Genomic DNA, 22,619 nt, shown 5'->3' on the forward strand with positions numbered 1-22,619 from the left:
CCATAATATGACCCATTTATAAACTCCACTCCGTCCGGATATCTATCACCAAGCGCTATGCTGAATGTAACAACACCGTCCACCGTAGCTCTATCAATCAGTGCTCGCAAACTTGACACTCTTCCTCCTCTCCCTCTCACCCGTCACAACAGCCCTTCCAGGGCTCGAGCTGAGGATCCCTCCACTGCCCTTGTTTAGCGCATCCCTCGCCATACCTACCGCCCTGCTCTGCGGTATGTCATTGCCATCACTCTTGACAGATCGATCTATACCTGCACGAGGGCTTGATCGTCTACTGCTGCTTGCTCCACGCTCATCTCGTGCCCTCGTCTTCTCGACAGTCGCGCGACCAATCTCATCAGATCGTGCCGTGCTGGTTTCGCCGCGATATCGACCCGGGAGGCATGCGTGTCCACACCCATCGAGGGGACAGCAGCCATCGCTAAAGGTAGTTGAGCCGCTAGAGTCTGGCTGATCGAGAACAGCGTGCCATGCTGTGAGACAGGAAGCATGACCGCCGTGTGCACAGCCAGGACAATACCACCATTGGGAGAGCCAGGCATCTGGGGAGCCCAAGGCGGTTGGTAGCTCCACGGGCGCGAATTCTGCATGCGTTGGCTCTCTATGGCCGCAAACAGCGCAAGGTGCCATGGTAGTGCGACAGCGCTCACAAGTCCAGATAGCTTCGGGCCCATCTTTGGGATCAAGCTCCCTAGGCTTCTTGCACGCAGAGCAAAGGAAGCTAACCTTTCCGTTCTGCTGCGCTGGTGTGAAGATTGCTGCGTAGTTCTCGCCCCACTGGGGCAACCCTTCTGGCCATCCTTTGATGCACAAGTTTCGTAGAAGCGACGCCTCAATGAAGAGCCCCATTTGCATCAGTCTCGAATGGTGCTGTCGCAGGACTGCGTTAGCCTGGTGATAGTCGATCACGAAGTCGGGTACTAAAGGCTTGAGAAGGAGAACGATGGCCGAAGCATTAACAGCAGAAGTTCGCGACTCGTAGTGCAAAGCCTCTGTGATGGAAGTGTATGGATCAAGCGGTGAGACAATCGGGCTCTCACCAGATACAGTGGTCGGGAAGGGATATAAAGGATCATCGTCCCATGGGAGAAAGTCTGTCTCAACAATATGAGGCCGTAGATCTTTTTGCGCAGGAAATAGGTCCTTGGCAGGGCTGCTGGATCGGTTGGGATGGCTTGCTGAAACAAGTACTTGTGGCTGCGGGGAGTCTTCCTTCGCTGGAAGTGACTCGGCGACAATCTTGGGGGGGGACGGTTCAGGTTGTAGGGGCTCTGATGTTTGCGACGGGAACGAATCATCGGTTCCCATTGTGGTTTGAGATATTAAGAAAAGATCCTCTGGGGAGTCTGTCGGCGGCTTCTTACTATGTGGGCGTGACTTAGGTGAGTCCGTCGGCGTGTCTGCATGAACCTCTTCGCCACGAATGTGACTCGGGTACTCGTTATCCTTCTCCATGTCCGAGGCGTGTCTCGCGAGGCTCGATCGCCATGGTCCGGTGCCTCTTGGTGTCGAAGCCGAGGGTTTCTTGGCCGCATCAGACGTCGAAAACATCTGAGCAAAGCTCTCGTCCGAATCATGGCGCGTCACCCTCTGTACCTCTGGAATCGTGGAGTCCAGCGAAAGAGGCTCCTTCTTCTTGGGGGGTGGAACATCGAGGGCCTTGAGCAGGACCTCGGCGTCGTAAAAGTCGTATCCTTCAGTGCTAGATATCTGTGAGCTCTCGCTTTCATGGCTGACATCAGAGATGGGAACCGAGTCGAGCCGCTTTCGGGGGGTGTCTTCGAACCTGTCATTTATGCCAGGCCCAAGACGAAGTTCATCAGGCTCCGTGACGGCTGCAAGTCTCTTGCCGACCTGTTGTGCATGCTCTTTCGAATTATCTAGAGCGTCAGCCGGTCGCGCGAGCGGAGTTGGGACGTTCGATGTGCTCTCGAAGCCCATCGCAAGGAGTGATCGAGTGCTCAAAGAGCGGCTGCCGAGCCCTGACTTTCCAGAAGGACGTCGGGGCGTTTCGTCGCCGGGGGTTCGACTAGCAGTATAAAAGTCAACGGGCTTCAGCATTCCACTTCCCTTTCTCTCTTCTATCTTCACCTTCTGGAAGCGTCCGAGACGGAGGTCGAGGTGGTATTGAGCGCGACGATCGAGGAGTAGACCGACAGTGTAGGCGAGAACGCGCCAAGTCTGTGCTAATCGGAAGTACGAAACGCTTTCGGCTGCGCGAGCGTAATGTTCTAGAATAACAGCGACTCGTTCATTGAGCGGCTTGCCGTCTTTAACGTATGGGAGCTCCTGGTGGAGCGTCTCGAGGTATAATCCTGAGAGATATTGGTAGATTTGTGTTGTTTTTACAGCAGGCAGTCGACCGAAAGCCATCGTTTGCTGAGTCTTGAAGACACCTGTGACATTGATAGCTTGGTCAAGCGCCAGGAATGCCTTGTTATCATCGAGGCCAGATCCAGAAGGTGGCGTCGTGCTCAAATTGGTGGATCGACCTGCTTTCCTTCGACTCATCCGTCGTCTGGGACCAAGAAAACTGCCAATGACATCCTCCTCCGAGTCGCTGCGGCTGATGCTCAGCATGGGGGCATTGGGGCTCGATCCATAGGGGCCACGAGGCACTATCTCTGCGTGGTGTGTGACTGGAGGACGAGGTCGACTGCTTTGATGTGATCGCTCGTCAAGGAACATCATAACATCGCCTTTCGGTGAAAATGCCATAGATGAGGTGGACTGGCGATCAATGACCTTGGGCGCATATGCGACATCGTTTTGCGCAAACAGTCCGTCCTGACCAACTGTCCAAAGCATGTCCTGGTCTTGCCAGAGCAGAGTAGCCGGTGAAGCGTCGAATCTCTCGATTTCTTTGTATGGCATGGTTGGCCGAGCCAGGTCCCAGATGTGTACTGCCGAAGTACCATATCGACGAGAGCTGCTATCATCGTAGGACACTGCTATTTGAGCTACGCGTTTGCTTTGCGCCGTAGCAGACCACAGGCCTGGTCGCCATGCGATAGTCCAGATAGGCGCAGGTGTTGTGACAGACCATTTCGGCTTCTGTCGTTTATCGGCTGAGCTCGAAAGATCCCACACATGGAGTTTTGTATCTCGGCCGGCACTAATGAGGTGATTCCCGTCCGGATGCCATGCGATAGAGGCGCACGCTTTTTCGTGTGCATTGATCCGCAGCAAAGGTCTTGATGGTTGCCGTACATCCCATTTGAGCACAACTCCACCCTCGGTACAGCATGCCATCTCGTGTCCGACCTTTGGAGACCATTTAACTTGACGAACCGAGTCGATGCATTTCAGGGGCGCGAATCGTTGCCGAAAGGTGATGCCGCCCGATCGTCCTTGGAGAGGTGCTGCAGTATCGAAAACACGTGCCATGCCATCTTGGCTGCCTGAAAGAAGCCAGCTCTTGAGATGTGGATTGACATCGAGGGTGTTAACCTGACGCGAATCTTCCTGCATCTGCATGTATTCCAATGGCTCGGCCGCGCCAGATCCGACTCGTGCGACATCGTATGCGAAGATCTTGCCATTCGCGCAAGCTGTGAAGATTGTTGAACCACCGTGCCATTTAACATCGCGAATGCTGAGCTGATCCGCCGCCTGGTTACCCTTCACCCCAGCAGGCTGAGCAGTAATCGCAGCTCTCAAGTCCACACCCTCGCGAAAGTTGAAGTTGAAGTTGTGAGGATCATCGAGGACCACTGTCTTCAGAATATGTCCACCTGCCAGCACGGCGGCTCTTCGATCGGGCGAAACATCGAGGGCCAGTATCGGAACACCAGCTCTATACACGGCATCTTGCGACTTCGGCGGTCGAAACGAGGCTGAGATTGTAGAAGCGGGCGCGCTTGTTATCGAAAGGTTGGCTGAATCGCCTGCGGGGGTCTCGGTCGCAGCCTTGCCGAGGAGCTTGCGCATTATCCTTGAGTCGCGGTTATACATTGTTGCGGGGGTCTGCGATAGCCGATTGTGACGCCATTGAGGTCAACTCAACGGGCCATCGACGGCATTCTCGTTGTTCGGTGTAGATCGTTAGATGCGGTATCGATCTCCCTGTTGAAGAGGGATATCTCGACTTGGTGTTTGGCTAACTATCGCCGCCCATCGAGAATGCGAGCTCATGTGGATCCGAAGGTCGGCATGGTCACGTGGTACCCTAGACCTCATAACAACTCTCGCGATAATACTAATTTAAACAAGTTATATGGCCTGTTGCATATTTATCCTGTTTGAAAAGGTGCTGGAAAATTTTTGATGGAAGTGAATCAGTAGCAAATATGCTGACCTGAACACAAAGTGAAGATTTGTTTAGCAGTACTGTCAGGCAGCGTTGTTATTCGGGGAAATTAATGGATGGATCACAACGAATAAAGTCAAAACTCTGTAAAACTAACACGTGAGTTCATTTATGAACAACATATCAAAAACCCAAACTAGATTTATATTTGATAGCTCAAAGGCTTCTATATTCAGTGATAAACCCAACTGAATGACCCATCCCTCGTGCGACGCGCAATATTGCGTCTCTTCATTTCACCAACAAATCCCGATCTCAACGCCATGAAACTTTGACACAAGAAACGTATGACAGCTAAAATAATACTAAGCATGACGCGTATGATACGCCAGGACAAGCTTGTGACTAGGACTGCTGGATCAAATGCATCGCTCTCCTCTCCCGTCCTTCTCATTCAGAACCAAAGGTGGGGAAATCCTCGAGATTGGCGGGAACAGCATCGGTAGCAGTGGGAATGACTCCAGTAGTGGTGGTAGTGGCATCAGCGGTAGTGGTGGCTCCGGGGACGGGTACAGGTGGAGGCACGGCAGGTGGCGCACCCCCTAGCCCGCCGAGTAGTGGACCAAGAAGGCCTGTCAGGGCATCAAGTTGTCGCTTGTTCAGGCCTTCGGTTTTCAACCCTCCCAGAAGGCCTGTAAGGGCATCAAGCTGTCTTTTGTTCAGGCTTTCAGGCTTCAATCCCCCAAGAAGGCCAGTCAGGGCATCGAGCTGTCTTTTGCTCAGGCTTTCGGGCTTCAGTCCCCCGAGGAGGCCAGTCAGGGCATCAAGTTGTCTCTTGTCCAAACCACTAATGGGGCCATTAGGATCCGGCTGTTGACTGTCATCCGTGGATCCAAGATCACCAAGCGGAAAGTCAGTCGGGGTTCCGAAGGCAGTGGTGCTGGTAGCAGTGGTTTCGATGACGAAAGCATCGGTAGTAGAAGCCTCGGAGTCTTCACCGTTGTCCAAGTCAATGATCTGGATGACGGATCGGGGAAGGACTTGACGTTTCTCCAGGCCAACAGCGCCCTCGGAACGAGTGAGTTCATTCTTGTCAGGGTTCAAGGGAGCGGCCAAGGTGCTACCGAAAAGCAATGCAAGAGTAAGGAATGACTGCATTTTGAAGTATTTGCAAGATTGCGTTGTAATGAGTGTAAAAGGAGTGTGTTTGAAGAAGGATAGAGAATACTTGGGACTTGATGGTAAGCCTTCCAGATTTTATATCTACACAATACGTATCTCTCGCGCAGGGAGCATTCAGCTCCAGGTACGCAAAGGCTGAGCAAACAGGACAGATACCCTTCGTAAGTCTAGTGGAATGAAATATTGTACAGGATGATCCCAATCGCTGATCCTCTCATCTCTGTCAAAAGTAAATATTGAACGAACTAAGTGACAGGCGGAATGTGAACTACAAAATGTTATGCAAGTCTACATTGCTAATTTACTATCACCGTCAAAAGAGTAATTTTACTATGAAAGATCGCCAGCACTACGTAACTAACAGCAGACTTTGGATACCACCGGCGGCAGATCAAGGGAGGAATTCGTTTACTTGGTAGTGAGTAGGGATCGTTCTTAATTACAGTTAATCTCACTTACCAACCTATTCAACAGACTATTGACATTCCAAATTACAAGATATAATAGGGATGCAGGATAATAAAGCTTGAGAGCGAATAACCCCGTTCAGAGACAATGACATACATGGAGATCACTGGATCAGTGACATCGAGAAACACGGCAGGGAGTCGGACCGATCTGAAGGGGCTGCCACACAAACGCTTAAAGGTGTCTCAGGCACCCTCGTTAGAATTGTTTTAACTATTGCCTACAAGTTCCTGGTTTATGTCAGACACGGCAGATTCTCCCTCTCCTCGGCAGACAGGAGCCGCTTGCCCGTTCCAGCAAGCGCACAAAGTAATTAAGGTAAAAGGTGTATCCGTATTCTCTCTGAAGATTCCAGTTAGTCGGTCCCTGCATCCAATGTGGTACAGAGATCACATATTGCTCATCGAGAGCCATCATCGGGCTTTGGATATCGCTGGGAACAGATGTTCCCTTGCCAACCTAAAGAATTCGCCTTGAACACAATGCCATTAAGAATTTGAGAGACCTTTTAGATTGTATTTCAGTTGCCTTTGGACTTGATACTGAAACGTGCGTCATGACAATGATGCACAATAACATCCACCTTACTTTGACAATACAAATAGTCTTGCCATTGTCAAATTCTATCCGTGGCGCTGCAAACTCGTCTCAAATTCATCTTTGCAGGCCGTTCCCTTGCCCAGAGGTGATTATCCCTTTCAACTCAATAGTAAGTGAGGAGATCCAAAACCCATTCTGGAGACAAGCCAACGTCTTGACTCAAGCCTGGCAATATATTCGACCCCCTGGCCCCAACACTCACGCCCCATCGTTCAAACACGCACCTACCAAGTAGTCGTTACTAATTAATTCTGTGTCTTAGCCATATATGACCTTGGCAGACATGTCGTCTTACTCAACAGTTCCACAATGTCGGAGTGTGGGCCGGCCATTGACAGATGCCTTCGTCGACCTTTATTTCATGAACTACATCACCACCATTGCTGCTGACGCTGTGCCTTATCTGCACCAAAGCCCAGAGTACTCCGCAAAGACATGTAGTCTCATTGCAAAAGGTCCAGCAACGGACTCTCTGCCCACCTTGTCGTCTTTTATCCGCACTCTCGTGATAGCATTCAAATTACCCAGAGTCGTTATGATTGCCTCTGCAGTATATCTTGGTCGTTGGCGGCTCCGGCATCCCGGAGCATCCGGATCCAACCCCAGTGCTCCATATTGCTTAGTGCTGACCTCTATGATCATTGCTGTCAAGCAGCTGTACGATAATCCTCCGCCTAATGCTCGATGGGTGAGGTTTCTGCAGAAGAGTGGTATTCACTATTTTACCTTGGAGCAAATTAACTCGATGGAAATTGAGATGCTGTACGATCTTAGTTGGAATGTTCAGATGTCTTCTGCAGATGTACGCAGAGTTTCGGAGCCTGTCCTCTTTGTGCTTGGGAGCGAACTTCTCAACTATGCTCAACAGTATTAGTTTTAAACGATCTATACCAACATAGTTACTTGACGGTGTTAAGCCCTTATATATAGATGTATGGTATCAAAGTTTTGGTGTAGTATCCAAGTTAAAAGTCAGTTGTAATGTGTCCGGTTGAGATTCGTGGCTAAGAGCGTAACTCAGGATAGAGAACTGTAGCGAAGTTGCTATCCAGGGTGTGCCGGAGAAGACATCCGAAGGGTCTTGATATCGGCCTAACTCTTTCTACTCTACGATTCTAAGAGGCACAGAAGGAATTAGGAAGGCGGACGCAGAGATTGGCGACAATAAATCAATATGGTACTTGTGAGTGTTAGTAGTGATTGAATGTAACTAATAAAGAAAACCAAGTAATCACAGGTGACGATGATGGTTGAATGCCGCATAGTGATATGATTGAGTGCTAATTCTATATTATGGCCCTTGCCGATGATTGAATTACACCTGACAAACCATTCAGGCCTGTCGTGAGATGCATACCATCAACAGCACGTTTTTTTCTCCCCCAATTACCCCACAAAACAATGACAAATATTCAACTCAGGCATGGTGCACGAGAACACGAAGGTAAGGACTGTGAGTCGCCAAATTGGCGTGATGATAATACGATGTATAGATGCCGGACTGATCCAAACTCTCGAACCATGCTTGGCTCGAAGCGCTTAGAGGAGGCTGCTAAGAGCGATGCAAGGAAGGGCGACGTTGACAAGACCTCCGGTGGCCTAGATTCGCGATGTTAATAAGAAGCTTTTCACAAGGTGATTGGAGAGCACGTACACTGCCACCGCTGTTCTGACAACAGGCGGCGTTTGCCTGGCATTCCTTGTTAAGGAGGCCATTGGCGATACCAATAACGTTAACATCAAGCTTGGAGCACTGGTCAAACAGGCTGAGGTTGTTAAGGATACCAGCACCGTTGCCAACAGCGTTGCCGGCAGGAGTGTTGGTAACCTTGTTGCAGCAAGTGACCTGCATGTTGTTACCACAAGCATTGTTGGCTTGGGCGACAGTGATCTGATCGATGGAAGGGTACGACCTGATCTGGGGACCAGCGGCCACGGTGGCGGCGAGGAAAGCGACAATGGTCATGTACTGCATCTTGAAGGATTGGGGTTGTCGAAGACAGAAGATATTAAAGAAGGGCTTTGTTGGTTTGTGAGGTGATGGAGTGAGAAGTAGTAAATCAAACTTGAACGAAGGCTGAGATGAGAGATGCTGATGAGAGAAGATTTTGGTTTGGAGGGTTGCATTGTACTCTTTATATCTGATTTACGGTCGATTTTGGGTCAAGGGAGGCTGTTACGCAGGAACCCGTTAGTGCAACCTCGCCCATTTCCTCGATGCCCCGGATAGTTTGTCATTCCCTTCGGGATCGGCATAGTCCTGCTCCGGATATGACGCTGAGACACATTCTCAGGAGAAGTACGCTAGTAGTGTTGGATTATTTACCTGTCTTGGCATGACTACCTGGCTCTATGCCTTAGTTTTGGTGTGAACACAAAGTATCGGTTTAGACTAGCCAACAATCTCTTTGCTGTTGAGCAACTTATTGGTGTACCTAGGTCAATACAGTGCCAAAACAATGCCCTTCAGTTTTGCCTCACGTGATTGGCTGCTGTAGCGTATCAGATTAAACAGGTCTACCATGTACCTGGCACAGAGCCAACTGCGAGGGATGATCAGCACGAGGAATTCACTTTGCCATGCTCCCTACGTGAAAATTCGGTCCTTCTCTTCCCTCAGACACGGCACATCAGAGACACGGCTCATTGACTGAAACACGGCTTAGGTTACTGGTAAGACCTTTGTTTAGTAAAGGGAGCCACTCGAACTCCCCACATAATAAATCCCGAACATCGATCCACTTCAGCCCTAACTATCCCCAATAGATCGAAGTATTTACGAATCTGGGGTAAAAGGTTGTTATCGCCCTTGCATATCGACACCGGGACTTTCGGTTTCCGTCCTTAGCCTGGTTCCCACGGAGAGTTTGATATCAACGTCGATCCATTGTCATAATTATTCCCCTCACATACTACTAACATTGTACTAGCACTCCCTTGACTGGTTCGAGTCTGCTAGAAACAGCAAAGTGATGAGGAAGTACACCGATGACTCGCTATCACTCTGCAACTGAGGAATGGATATTCCGGCGATAATCCTTGTAGTCTCCTTTTCATTGCAGAGGGTACGAATTGTGTGGTGAGAATGAATTATCGAGCAGCGACACCAAGGTCCACTATCCGCGTTCGAATTTCTCGCGATGTTTAACTGGCATGCCCTTTCGGGCCGTCAATCTGGCGTTGTTGATTTGAAAGTTTCATAGCAATAGTATTACTCGTAGTATAAACATTGGTATTATTGAGAAGAGAGATGTAATGCGTGGTTCTATGACAGTCGTTTAATCAAGAAGCCACTGGTTGCGATGCTATAAATATCGACGTTTAAACTAAGAGCGGCCCCAACTCAGATGCTCATCGAGATGGCATTTCTGAATACGTCTGGACACTTCCAACAGCAAGTACATCCTCCACGGGATGATCATCTCTATTACCAGTCTGTTTTCTTTGTGCATTGATCACCCGCCCACATGATGTAAGTTTGTACGAGGTGTCAATTCTATGCTTACCTTCGCTTGCGTCACTCAGATACGATTCACACGTTGTCTTAGTCTGCGATGAGTGATCCTTCTTTTTTGAACTTTCTGCTCCAGTCCATCTCGGACACAAATTAGTAAATTGTTTGGCCCAAGCTAATCCCACGCATTGTAATCGAGGATCCTATGTTGAGATTGCTTTGGGGGAATTGTAGGAATCGTCTAGCCATGATGGCATAATGTCCAATTTGTGAGCTAGATGTGTTATTTGCAGTTGGGATTTCTGTCTGAGAGTTTATATCAGCACAGGGAACCTAGCTTTTGTGAGATCTGAGGTTCAGGGTAGGACTTTTAAACGGGATATCAACAACCGACGATTTACAGTGGTTACTCAATTAATATATTCCAAGAATTTCATATCACATATATTCAGTCTCTCGCTCACCGCTTCATTTTTTCGTCTTGAGTCTGACCCTTACTCAAGAAAATGTATCATGGCTGTAAATTATTTCTCTCTGCTCACTCTGATGGGCGTTAGTTCGTCTTACTATACCGTGATATCTGCTCTGGCATTGGATAAGGGCTCTAGTCTCCAATTCTCGGGATGTAAATGTCCGCTGCGGGTCATCCGTGACGAGTTTCAAAGTAGTAGCTAAAACCGGCCAATGCCGTAATCTACATATTTCATTTATCCATCTTAGAGCTTACACTGTAGAAAAAACAGGTTTCATGATTCAACAGAAGTAACGCTCCCTGCATAGCTATTACCCATTAAAGGTGAAGATCAAGCATCATCGATGGCTAAACTCTCAAGGATACGATTTTCACAGCATCCAAATCGTGATGATGGATGGCAGTGCATTCATCCAGCCATTCGGAGAAATCTGTTCCCCTCTCAAAAGCAGGTTTTCCAGTAGATGAATGGTACGTGAGACACACCAGGAGACAAGACACGGGAGAGCGATCACTGTCAGTTTGGTACTCCACGAAGCACAAAAGACCTCTCAAATGTCTTGCATATGCATGAGATCTTTAATCCAAAACGAAAGCATCTAGATCGATCCCGCGATCTGAACTCGAGATGTAATAGTTGGCCAATCGTAGGTGAGATATAACATAGAACTTGGTGTTCTGCCAACCCTACAGAAAGGCTTGCATTCCAGACGGGTTCTCCTTGCAGTTGTGATAAGCCAATAGGGCAGAGGTAGTAGACGAGATGGTCAGCCGCACACTCGAGTAATCTAGCCCAAGGCGGCAGCAACTGAAGACGAAACCGGTTGATGACAATTTTGCCTTGCAGAAGAAAGATCCCGCCAACCTCATAAACTTGACGCCAGTTTCAGCTTTTGGACATGTTGGCTGCTGATTCTATAAAGTATAACTACATCCAGCACTCAAGTCTTCTATCAATTCAGCAATGCACCACGATCGTTTATAAAACACCCAAGACCTTCTTTGAAACACTAGGCGAACCCTCGTCATCTTTCTGTCTTTCTCTTTTGCGACGCAGAAGCTCGCTGATACTGACTCGGCCTTTTTTCATATCAAAGCTCAGGCAAGCTTTGTTCTACGCATTCCCCTTGAGATATCATTGGATCAAACATGACAATGCCATTTCAGTCACACAAGGCATTACATAGCTGGCCCACCACAAATTTGCAGGCCAAGAAATACCAGAGTCAAAAGCTACAAAGCCCTTGTTACCCTCACTACGACTCTGTTCACGAATGCTCGCTTCAAGACTCTCATTCACGACCAGTATCACCCTCATCGTGCTATTCCGTACCCGAGACACTCCCAAAGAGAAGTCTAAAGATAGAAGCCGCTTCCCAGCTGCGGTCTTTTTCTTCTGCTTCAGGTCGCATTCTACGACCCCCGCTTAAACTGCATCAACGACCCTATCTGTCTTCAGAGAATATTCAACCAGCCAGGCCTACTGCCATCAAGAGAAATGAGTCTGAGCCCGACAGCGCTTGGAGTCTTGAGCCCCCCCCTGTTCCTCCAAAAGATGATTTGAGGCCTTCCCCTCAACAAGGGCATGACCTGTGTATTTCAGGTGAAAGTGATACGGAACCGCACAAACATGACACCTTTGGATATTTGGAAACCCCCTCGTCGTATACCTCGTACTGGTCTGACGCTAGCTGCAGTGAGAGTGGAAGCAGTACAGAAGATGAAGCAGAGTTTACAGATGATGGAGAAACTGACGTCGAAACATCCGTCATCGAGGACAGCTTATTACACTTCTCTGTCATTCAGGCGCAGCGTCTTTCTTTCCATACATGGATTCTGAATCCCACAACAGCTGGTGTTGCTCCTAGCCCGCGATCCAAGATGAACTGGAGGGGGCAAATTGGAAATAGGAATATTGCTGGACCTCATCACTCGAAGGAAGCAAAACGTTGGGGGATAATATTTTAGTTTATTTTATTTACAACTACTACCTATTAATTTGATGACGGTGTTCTGCCCCTTAAACCATATTTACAGCGTCCTGGCCTGGCCCAGTATCTTTCATTACGTGATGCACCGAGTCAGTATGTAGGTTAGTCGGAGTCAAACTCTTGCTCAATCTCAATGAGTATGTGATAATGTCTGTAGGTTAAGCTCTTGAAGCATTTAGTTTAATATCGCTTCACGTAGGATAAATTAATATATAGTAGATATTATCGTGCTATTAATATTAAGTAATGCCTGTTGAAGATAAATAAGCCCGAATAAATTTCAAGTAAGAAAGTTAGTCTGTTGATCGACAGTAGAGGATTCACCTTCGGGTCGTGCTGTTTTGTCAGAACTAGCTGTATGACGATGCCTTCATGGGAACCTTTGAGGCTCGCCAAACTTCCATATCCGAGCCTACAAGATTTTAGTCATGCATAAGTGATACATGTCATTGAGAAAAACGTAACAGCCTCATCACGAAATCATTCATAAACAGACGAGTGACCTGGAAGATACCATTGTTTGAAAGAACAGCTCCAAGTAATGGCTAATTACATGCAAGTAGTTGACAAACTTCTATTACAAAACCGGCCCAGCAATTATACAACGCTTGATTCTGGGAATCGAAACCGTACCGGCACTGACTTGGCTGCCAGAAGTTTCAGGTTTCAAGGAACCCGATCACGCCTGGTGCTTTGTTTAGCTCCCTGTCTTGTTTGGAGAGAATAGCAAGCTCGACATAAAGTCTGCCGCTGTCCCGATGAGCGAGCAGTAAATCTAGTGCAATTGCCACATCTCGCTAGAAGACCGACGGGCTGTCAACCGTTAGACATGTTCTGGCCTTCAGAGAATATGGATTTCTTACCAGGTCTGGCTTTGTAAGCTCTGTCGACGCAATCATCGGCCTCGTCGTGTAATCAGACATACCAATCATGTGTTGTTGAGGAGGTCCAGGGCCTGATTGAGCTCTTAGGGAGAATTGCAGTGAATTTACTTTCTGCAGTAATTGCTTGACTATTTCCTGATTTCTAAGCATTTCGTTGATATCCTGCTCTTTGGGTAGCCTTGCTGGGTTCACCTGTGTAGTGTACTGTTTCAAGACCATTCCCCGGTTGGCCTCAGCGAAATTGGAGATGGCATGGCAACGTGACATGATCTATTCAGAATTAATACTATTGTAGAAGACCGTGATATGCTGCCTGGCTTACCTGACCCAGCATCTCTGTATAGGTCTGGTTTCCAGGGTAGAGATCCAAAACATCATTACGTCGGGCTTGTGCAGCTGGATTGAAAATGAGGGTGCGTGTGTGAAGACTTGAGATTCCCGTTGACGGATTAGGAAGAGGACAGGGTAAGTTGAAATCAGGATGAACAGGCTTGGGAAGAGAAGTTGTTTCTACCTTGATGGGTGATGGACCAGGGGATGCAGAGGCCGATGGAGAACATAAGCCACGATGGCTGGGGAGAGGATGAGGTTGAAGTTGGAGGATCTCTGATAGAGACGGTGGTTTCCGATGGTCAGAGGGACTCGAGTCGTGTGAACATCGGGATGATTTCATCGTGCAGACCTTTTCAAACCTGTTGGAGTAACGAGAAGCTATCAAGGTGAACGAGAGGGGCGGAAATGTAGCCGGATCGACTGCCGAGGTGATAACCGTGATATACATACCCAATCAATCTACCGTAGTGCCGCTGCAGCCTCGAAATAGTTGGTGGCGCTCGGGTGAGTTGATGAACATTCCGCGGCATGCCAGGAGAGAAAGTTGCAGGGCAGAACCTCAGGTGATTGATCATTTTCCGGTATTTGACGCAGCCACAAAGATCGACGGGTCACAGAAAGTTCGGCCGACTTCTGGTCAAAGTGAGACATGCTTGTGGAAACTGTTGGTCGCCCAATGTCTCAAAGACTCCATCAACTGCTAGTACCAAGAGCCTTTCCTCCCTCGAACTAGGTTAGTTAGCTGAGATCCAAGAGCCTGTAACATGTCTGTGGCTGGCCCCACTGATACAGCATTCGAGCGGTGCCGGTTTTCTGGTAGCACGAATTAGTAAGCATGGATCAGAAGGATGACTTTTGGGACTACCTAAGAATTATCGGTTAAAAATAACATGGCCAGAGTGTTATTAGAATGAAGCAAATCTATATATCAAGAAGATGGAAAAGTCAATAGCTGTTAGTGTCACATATCGTAAAGAGAGTCAAGGTTGTACAAGCATACAAAAAGGACCAGGAAGGACGGTTTACGATAAATCAAAGTTAAAAACACTGAGCTAATGTGACAATCCATCAGGTGAACCATTTTTTACCATTACAAGTAATTGAACCCATCCATGCACCCTTTGCCGTTATCCATAACTTATTATCCTTCCAAACGCTATAATAAACGCCATATCATACAGTCATTTACCTTCAAGTAGTTACTGCTACTTGTACAAAGACCTAGCTTGCAATCTCGGTTTCCAATCATCATTCCCAGAATGAATTAAAGGTATACCCGGTATAAGGCACCGACTGACTGCGACCCTGTGCAGCAGGGCTGATTTGCAGAGACAGTGGCTGATTCGTGCTGGGGACCGGGCTCGACTGAAAATCAAAGAGAGCCTCCCCGCCACCGTTAAACATATTGTCAATGTTCGGAGACTCAGGTAGCCCGGGAAGAGATCGTATTGGAAGTGCATAGGAGTTTGAGCTCCACGCAAAGTTGAGATCTGCTTGAGACAGAGGATTTGCACTGTTATCCACCATTGTTGAGAATTGTGAGATAGCAGGGACCTCTGAGAGCTGCCCCCTTTGGATTAAGTCGAAGTTGACTGGATTTGAATTTGAAATTTGCCCCATGACTGCGGCATCCCAGCCTGGTAGACTCTGGCTTCTCATGATGAGATTCACTTGGTCTTCTCCTAGAGCAAATCCGTGTTAGTAAGGATCGGCAGCAACAGTTGTGTTGTTGAAGCGGAACAAACCTCTCATTTCAGATGCAAAGCTATCTGTCCACGGGATTCCATTGCCTATGGGGCCTGCGGAAGTCGTGGACCTCATTTTGGACGAATCTAGAGGTGGCTTTTGAACGTCTACATATTGATCCACGGTGGCAGAGGTTTGTGCTAGATCATAAGCGTCTAGGCCTCCATCCGCAGAAGGAGAGAACCTGGCTACTCGAATAGGAGTAGAGCCATCAACCGACGACTGGCCTGTGAGGTAAGAGCTGCACTCTTTTTTCAAACGAACGCAGCTGACGCAACGACCTTGAGCGTCAGAAGAAGAGGCGATGCATCTTATCTTGCGATGCCTGCATTGTTCTGGGGAAATGTCAGATGGATAAGCGAGCGAGCGTGCAGGCCAAAAGCCGGACACGGGAAATTTTACTTACTGCACGCCGATGAAGCTCGTTTATAGCCGAGCTTCGGTCTACTATTTGACTTTGGCTCTTCAGCTTCTTGCAAGTCTTGATGCATGTCCATTTGATACTGCATCATGCCTGGGACTTGGCAGGTATCAAACGGACTCAATTGATATTCGTCATGTGAAGGCCGCGGATTTTGACCGTCTAGAATATCTGGTGTATCAAGCTGATACGAGCTGAACGAGTCAAACGACATGGTGGAGTGGAGGCTGGACAGGCTGACAGGCATGGATGCCGGGTATGTTGACAGAAGTGTAAAAGCTTGAGTGCCGATCGAAGTGTAGTCTAAGCTTTTAAGTAGGTCGGTCGGAGAGGGGGTCGTGGGATGGCTAGCTACACTGGCGTTGCAACCTCTGAATGGCATATAACTGTAATAACAACAAGTTTAAGTTTAAGTGCCCAGTAATTACGGGAGGAATTGCCAAGCAGTAAATCGAGATCTAAGGTGTGAATGAGTGGTGAAGGAATGCGGTTGGGTAATATCAACAACTGAGGGCAATTGAAAATCAAGGTATGGGGGTGATTGGCACAGATCGAGGCGGGCGGCATATCAGACGTACGTACGTACGCATGTGTGTCTGTGTTAATGCAACCCCCCCTGCTTATTGTTGCCATATGTGTGGCATGCGTCAAAGTTGGCTTGGTTGGTGTGGGGAATGGAATCCAAGGGGCAGGGCAGGGCAGTCAGTGAGTCAGTGAGTGAGTGAGTGGAGTGATCTGCAATCTGACACCGATTTGAGAGGTACCATGCGGAATTAGGGAGATCTTGCAGCTTTGATCACTCATCGCATGACTCATGAAGAGTACCAATACATTTGTTATCAAGACGTACATGCATCAAGACAATTGAGCAGTATCAAATGCAGAAGTGAGTTTAAACTCCGGCTAAAGTTAGTACCTAGGCACCTAGGCACTTAGCGACCGCTACCGCGACCGCTACCGCGACCGCTACCGCTACCGCTAACAGCAGTTTCGACTGCCACTAGGGATGGGCCGCCAGAGATTCATCGACACTCGATCGGACGCTATCTACTTCCGAGGTGTCTTCTCCGAAAGAAGTTGCCTTGGTCACTTTTAGCTTCAACAAGTGCTGCGTTGACTGTACTATACTCCATGTCAAGATGCGGCACAGTTCACACCAACGGCGATGCAAGCCCAGTAGCCCCGATCCTGGCTGGCAGTGGGTACAGGAACCGAAGAGGTGGGCGCTGGGAATCGAGCACCTAGTGTCCTTTCTTTTTGTTTACTAAAGGCTGACATTCAACCTCGGGTCATAGCGTACGTCACCGGAGCTTCCTCTCCTAGTTTTCAGCTCCGTCTACGTTGGCAATTATCCGGGCGATTCAGTTCTTGATAGGCTATGAAAATCAGGTCTCTTTCGAGCTAATGGTTGGCGATGAAGGTGATGGTGGTCTGCACAGACAGGGGCATCGTCTCGCGGCATCGTTCCGTACGTACTAAGTTAGCTTACTATGTACTTAGACAGGCACTACTGTATATTAGTAGCCTTACGTAGTCTTGGGGCCAATCAAGCACCCCCCTCACATATGCAGGGGTCCCATTTCGCTTAGTTTGCGACTTGGAAACCCCACCAGCGTCTGGGGGCAGCTCCCCGTGATGTGATATTGACGTGCTGCCAAAAACCTCAACATACTGGAGATGAGGTTCCTAGATGGGCCGTGTCATGTAACGAGTCAGATAGGCTGGAAAGCTTATCTTAGGCAATTGTGTTAGGTAGCCGGTATACTGCCTGAACTGATTTGATAAGAGTGTTATTTTGAGTTGATAGAAACCGCCGCTGATGCTTACAGCACGCGCCTCACACACACGTCATGTAACGAGAGATTGAAATTGCAATAATAACATTGATAAGCCATAGTACAAGAATAGAAGAAGCTCCCAAATGACTCGTTATCTGGGGCTATAATATACAATTCAGTGCTGTTCTGCCTTGGGTTCTGCAAGTCCGCTCTAAACCTATGAAATTCCCCGTTCACAACAGTAAGTATCTTGAATATCAGAAGGTAATTGCGTCGAGATCAACTGCGCACGCTCATCCGTGAACCCGCCAGTCTTGCACTGCCATCCCCTTGGACCTATACGTAACTCGTCTCTTCCTGGTGCGATCCTCTTCTGCAATGATGTCCACCGCTGCAGGAACAAACTTGATGCTGCGATAGCGCTTGTTGTGTCGCGCATGCAGCCTTCGGTGAGTCTGGAGGTTGTCGTAACGATTAAATTGATCCTTTCCACAAAACTCACAGACAAAGCTGTTTTCTCCTTCACCGTGAGATCTGTGTTTTGTTTTGTCAGACATGCGCCTCTTGGGGGGGCCAAGTTTGTAATTTCACTTACGTTTGCTTATGTCGCTTGAGGTGCTCAATGCGCCGAAAGGCTTTGTTGCATCCTGGGTAGTCACATGCACCCGTTGCCTTTTTGATGATTGTTGCTCGGAAAGCAGATGTCTCGATTGTTTGCTTTCTTGATTTCGGAGCCTTCCGCTGAAGAGACATTGGTGTCTCGTCTGCGAGGTTGTGCGTCTCTGGTGGAGATTCCGCATCATAGATCGACCTGGAGTCCCGCAGCGGGCAAACACTGAGTGGGTAAGGGTCCTGGTCAAGACAACTTGAGACATCTGAGACCCGTCTCTCGGAAACGATTGAGAGAGGGCTGTCGCTGGAACAAGACAATGAAGGCATGGACGCAATGCTCCCAGAACGGGACAGAGCTTGGGGAGACATTATCGTGCCGACAGTGAAGTAATTGTCGCCTGTTCCAGGTGTAGTGGGCATCGGGAATGGACTGATCGGACCGACTGGGCTGATGTCGACCTCGCTTGTATATGGCAACTGTTGATAGTCGATGTCGACATACTGTTGATGTAAAACATGTTGATACGGCAAGCCTCCTCGGACGGTTTCGGAACAAGTACTGTCTGACATGAATGAAGAGGCTGGACATGTCGTATTTGTCCAGTAGTATGCGTTGTTGTAGACATCGCTGTAATCCAAGGGCACTGATTCCATCCAGTCTGATCTAGGTGATGAGGTAGGGGTGACTGGGGCATCAGGTGACGAGGCAAAGGAAAAGGATGTGTCGATTGGTACAAAGCACTGGCTCTCCATGTTGAGAGTATGGTCCATGCTGAGCGCAAGGTCAAGCTAGCGGAATGATTTGGTGGCGAAAGATTCAAATGTTGGAAACCTTTGATATAGATAGTCAAGTAGTGTGAGCACTGTAACAAGGAGCCTAGATATTTTAGAGGATGGGGGTTCTTAAGAATAAAGAATATAGCAGATCTTGCCTCCAATATTTCCTCATCATGCAGTGACAATTCATAGCATCATGACAGAGAATATGCATCACAAGTGACGGCTCAAGCTGAGACAAAAGAAGGCTGCCATCCAAAAGGCCCGAACAGTATTGGTAAGTTCCCAAATCCATGTTATGGCGTGAATTCCCATCTGCTTGCGATCGAGATCTTGGATTCTATTAACACGCAGCCGTTGCAGACGCAGCAGTTATCTCGCGCAGGGTAGTACCCTCTGGCATGTCGATCAGGCTATCTCAGGGTCTTGGCTGGGATTGATCATTTACCAACCGTTCTTCCGGCTCAGGTTGGATGGGATGCATCACGGCAGCACAACCATTATGCAAGCCAGGCAGGCCGCATCGGCGGCAAAGTGCTGCATCTACGATACGCGAGATCGCTGATCCCATCGCCTCGTCTGGTCAAGCCTCAGTTACCGTAAAGCCAATGTCCACTAGTGGCTAAATATTCTGTCCAAATTCTTTTTCATATCGACTTTTAGCCAGATGTCAATATCCCCCCTTATCTAAAGACAGACATTTGATTTTAATTCCGTCTCTGTTATCGCTTTGTCTTCTGAATAATCATAAACATGGCCGAGCGTACATGACTTCCCGTCCGTACTAACAACCCATTGTGCGGAGGCAAACCTCCTGTCCCGTGTTTCATTTCTTGTTCACGATGTGAGCCGCCGGCTCCGATATATGTCGGACGAAAGTGAGACAGTTCCTGCAGATCCCTACTCCAGACGGTTTCCACTGCATTTCTCCCCCCACCCACCGAGAACCCCTGTCTGGAGCCTTCAGACGGAATCTGGGGTATGCTCAAGAACCTGGTTTCGTGCTACTAGTGATTCAGTTTCCGGCAATCAACAGCGTCGATCTTGACTCACTTCTCCGGCACGCCCTTATGTCTTGGGGCGCAGATCCCGTGGTCTCCATCCCTGAAGGCTACTCAGTAATCTAATAATGCTCCACAAGACCCCTCCATTAAACCCTGGGTAGCTACGGAACTGGGTCGTGGGTTCGAAACTGAGACCGTTCTGTGTAGTGTGGCTGGGTGTGTGCCGTTAAGGACTCTTGGTTGGCTCGGTACTGTGGCTACAATGGGCGAGAATGATGAGAGAACAAGGCCAAGCAAGCGAGAAGTATGTCATCTGACCCTATTTACTGGTTACCATAAATGTGTACATTTTTCATTTGTTGGCCATTGGAAAAAAAGCAACAGCACTGTTGCGTAGTGCTTACAGCCTGAAACTACTGTAACAAATACTGACAGACGCCGGGATATTATTCGATATACCCTGAAAGGCTGAAAAGCGCAGTAGTGCCCCTCCGTAGATCTTATCCCACACCCCTTGCATTTCCATCCCGCTGGGCTGGGCTCCCTCAAGCTTGTCTTTAGCCGTCCTTGGAACTGATCCGGATGGATGTAACTGCGCATGACGTTCGTATCTCGGCTGAACAGGCTGCATCAACAAACAGAATGAAATCGTGACCCATCGCCATGAGTCAACGAGCCTTTCTCTATCTTACACGATGTTTTATAATCAGGGGGCGATACTCTAATCATGACACTAGATTCGGGACGTAAAACAGTTTCATACAAGTATAGACACTTACGTCTCATTTAAAACTTACTAGACCCTGAACAATCCCTTTGTTTATGTATCCCTTTTATTTAACATCGTTTTTGACTATCTGTTATTCTCCGAATATCTCAAAGTTCATTTCCCTGGTTTCATATCATCACGATCTTCGCCCCTGGGCACGATCGCCGTCTGGTTGATTGATTACTCGACAAACATGATGAATATGAGATCCAATTTCCCGGAGCATGACATGAGGGCATATCGGTATGCTGTCACCGGCCCTTCTCACCCTTGTTTTCAACAACATACTCCACCGACCTCAGACATAGGAAGCCCGGATGTCAAGACTGAAGGTAAGCCCCGTAAAGAGGTCCATGATGCCAAACTCCGATCAACTAATGACTCCAAAAGACAGCGATATCGAATCCCAAGATGCACCTAGTCTTGCAAGTGTACCATACCTCGTCACTCCTCCTCCAAAGGGTCCCTCGATACGGCTACCGAGCTTTGAGGCATTTGATCGAGGAGTTGAAGCTACCGCACGACCGATTGGGCGCATTAGCGATCATTCTGTAGGCATTATACTTCCAAGTCCCTCCGAGTTGATTGCCCATGTGGATCGAAAGCCTCCTCCCACTCGACAGTCATGGCCCTCATCGAGTCGTCCAATCGCCAACTCGTTCGCCGAGTACAGTCTTTCACAGCAGAGGACAGTAACTGGCCTCGGTATTCTCCCTCTCAGTCTCGGTGGCTTCAATGATGATCAACGCAGCTTCTACGGAAGTCCTCCATATGACGCTGCAGGCAAGCATTTCACACCCCGCCTTTGTCCACCCACTGCCAGCTCCCGGCATGACATATCATCTGATGAGGACTCCAGCCATCGCAGCAACCAAAAGTACACCATAGAACAGGGAGACTTCATCATTTACGCCAGATACGACAGGAAATTGAGCTGGTCAAGTGTCGTGAGAGAGTTTGCCCACCAGTTTGGTAATACCCCTCGACGCACAGTTCAAGGCCTCCAAGCTTGGCACTATCGAATAAATAATCAGATACCAGTCTGGGATGAAGACGGGTGGCTATGCTTTGACCATGACGATGATGAAAAGCCTCGCCAAATCAGCATCAAAGCTCGCGAACGACACATGTATCTACATCCCGGAGAGTCATTAGGCATTGCTTCGCGATATCCCGAACGGGCTGTACATTACACGTGGGTTGATCCCACGACGAAGCAGGTCGCAAAAGATTGGGGTACGTAACTTTTACTGCTTGACGACCAAGGGCGACACTAACCGCCTCAACAGCTGCCAAACGAACTCTACAATATGAGACGCGAAGGCGAAGACAGGGGAAGAGGCTGCGGCGACTACTTGCCAGGCAAAATTCCCACTGATCGCTGCAGGCGATATAGAGTAAAATTTCTTTGTTATGTACGATACGGCTAGGTTTGGGTTTGCAATGATGATTACGACATGGTTTTGGCCTGTCCCAAATGAATGGTTATGGCTAATGGTTAACGGCTTACGGTACGAACGCATTGGCGTCGATGGTGGTTCGGTTCACTTGCGCATGTATGACTTACATAGAGCAAATACCACAGACTTGTATATTGATTATGATTACGGAATGCTGATGCCTTCATCAGGGAATATTGAACATGGCATAATTAATAAAATGTGTGAAGTTCCTCAGCTACGTTGCCCTAAATCGTTGGATCGCTTGACGATCGGTTACCAAGATCCAACTCGCCAAGGATCAAATCAATCTCAGATTGACAAGGTTATTTCCATCCTAGATCAAGCCACATGCAGATCGCAAACCCCACCAACAAATCGAAAAATGAAAATGCGATGATCCCAGGAGCACTAAGCTC

The 22,619-nt window shown here is 48.4% G+C and overlaps 7 protein-coding genes across 7 annotated transcripts; 3 read left to right on the forward strand and 4 right to left on the reverse strand.

Moving 5' to 3' along the window:
• Positions 1–93: 93 nt before the first annotated feature.
• FSUBG_2053 (uncharacterized protein) lies at positions 94–3,975 on the reverse strand (the record flags this gene model as incomplete). The annotated part of the gene is made up of 1 exon (XM_036679786.1): positions 94–3,975. One exon carries the CDS (start codon positions 3,973–3,975, stop codon positions 94–96), a length of 3,882 nt encoding a protein of 1,293 aa, XP_036542329.1.
• A 745-nt stretch (positions 3,976–4,720) lies between these two features.
• Positions 4,721–5,428, reverse strand: FSUBG_2054 (uncharacterized protein; the record flags this gene model as incomplete). The annotated part of the gene is made up of 1 exon (XM_036679787.1): positions 4,721–5,428. One exon carries the CDS (start codon positions 5,426–5,428, stop codon positions 4,721–4,723), a length of 708 nt encoding a protein of 235 aa, XP_036542330.1.
• A 1,375-nt stretch (positions 5,429–6,803) lies between these two features.
• Positions 6,804–7,394, forward strand: FSUBG_2055 (cyclin; the record flags this gene model as incomplete). The annotated part of the gene is made up of 1 exon (XM_036679788.1): positions 6,804–7,394. One exon carries the CDS (start codon positions 6,804–6,806, stop codon positions 7,392–7,394), a length of 591 nt encoding a protein of 196 aa, XP_036542331.1.
• Positions 7,395–8,059: 665 nt separating this feature from the next.
• FSUBG_2056 (fungal hydrophobin domain protein) lies at positions 8,060–8,495 on the reverse strand (the record flags this gene model as incomplete). Its single annotated transcript, XM_036679789.1, has 2 exons — positions 8,060–8,119; positions 8,175–8,495. 2 exons carry the CDS (start codon positions 8,493–8,495, stop codon positions 8,060–8,062), a joined length of 381 nt encoding a protein of 126 aa, XP_036542332.1.
• Positions 8,496–11,595: 3,100 nt separating this feature from the next.
• Positions 11,596–12,414, forward strand: FSUBG_2057 (uncharacterized protein; the record flags this gene model as incomplete). The annotated part of the gene is made up of 1 exon (XM_036679790.1): positions 11,596–12,414. The coding sequence occupies one exon, from the start codon at positions 11,596–11,598 to the stop codon at positions 12,412–12,414; it is 819 nt and encodes a 272-aa protein (XP_036542333.1).
• Positions 12,415–17,892: 5,478 nt separating this feature from the next.
• FSUBG_2058 (zinc finger C2H2-type integrase DNA-binding protein) lies at positions 17,893–18,982 on the reverse strand (the record flags this gene model as incomplete). Its single annotated transcript, XM_036679791.1, has 2 exons — positions 17,893–18,133; positions 18,195–18,982. The coding sequence occupies 2 exons, from the start codon at positions 18,980–18,982 to the stop codon at positions 17,893–17,895; spliced, it is 1,029 nt and encodes a 342-aa protein (XP_036542334.1).
• A 1,972-nt stretch (positions 18,983–20,954) lies between these two features.
• Positions 20,955–22,005, forward strand: FSUBG_2059 (uncharacterized protein; the record flags this gene model as incomplete). Its single annotated transcript, XM_036679792.1, has 2 exons — positions 20,955–21,093; positions 21,152–22,005. 2 exons carry the CDS (start codon positions 20,955–20,957, stop codon positions 22,003–22,005), a joined length of 993 nt encoding a protein of 330 aa, XP_036542335.1.
• Positions 22,006–22,619: the final 614 nt, after the last annotated feature.

The sequence above is a fragment of the Fusarium subglutinans genome, assembly GCF_013396075.1.
Source record: "Fusarium subglutinans strain NRRL 66333 chromosome Unknown NRRL66333_c0000018, whole genome shotgun sequence".
Classification (NCBI taxonomy): Eukaryota; Fungi; Ascomycota; class Sordariomycetes; order Hypocreales; family Nectriaceae; genus Fusarium; species Fusarium subglutinans.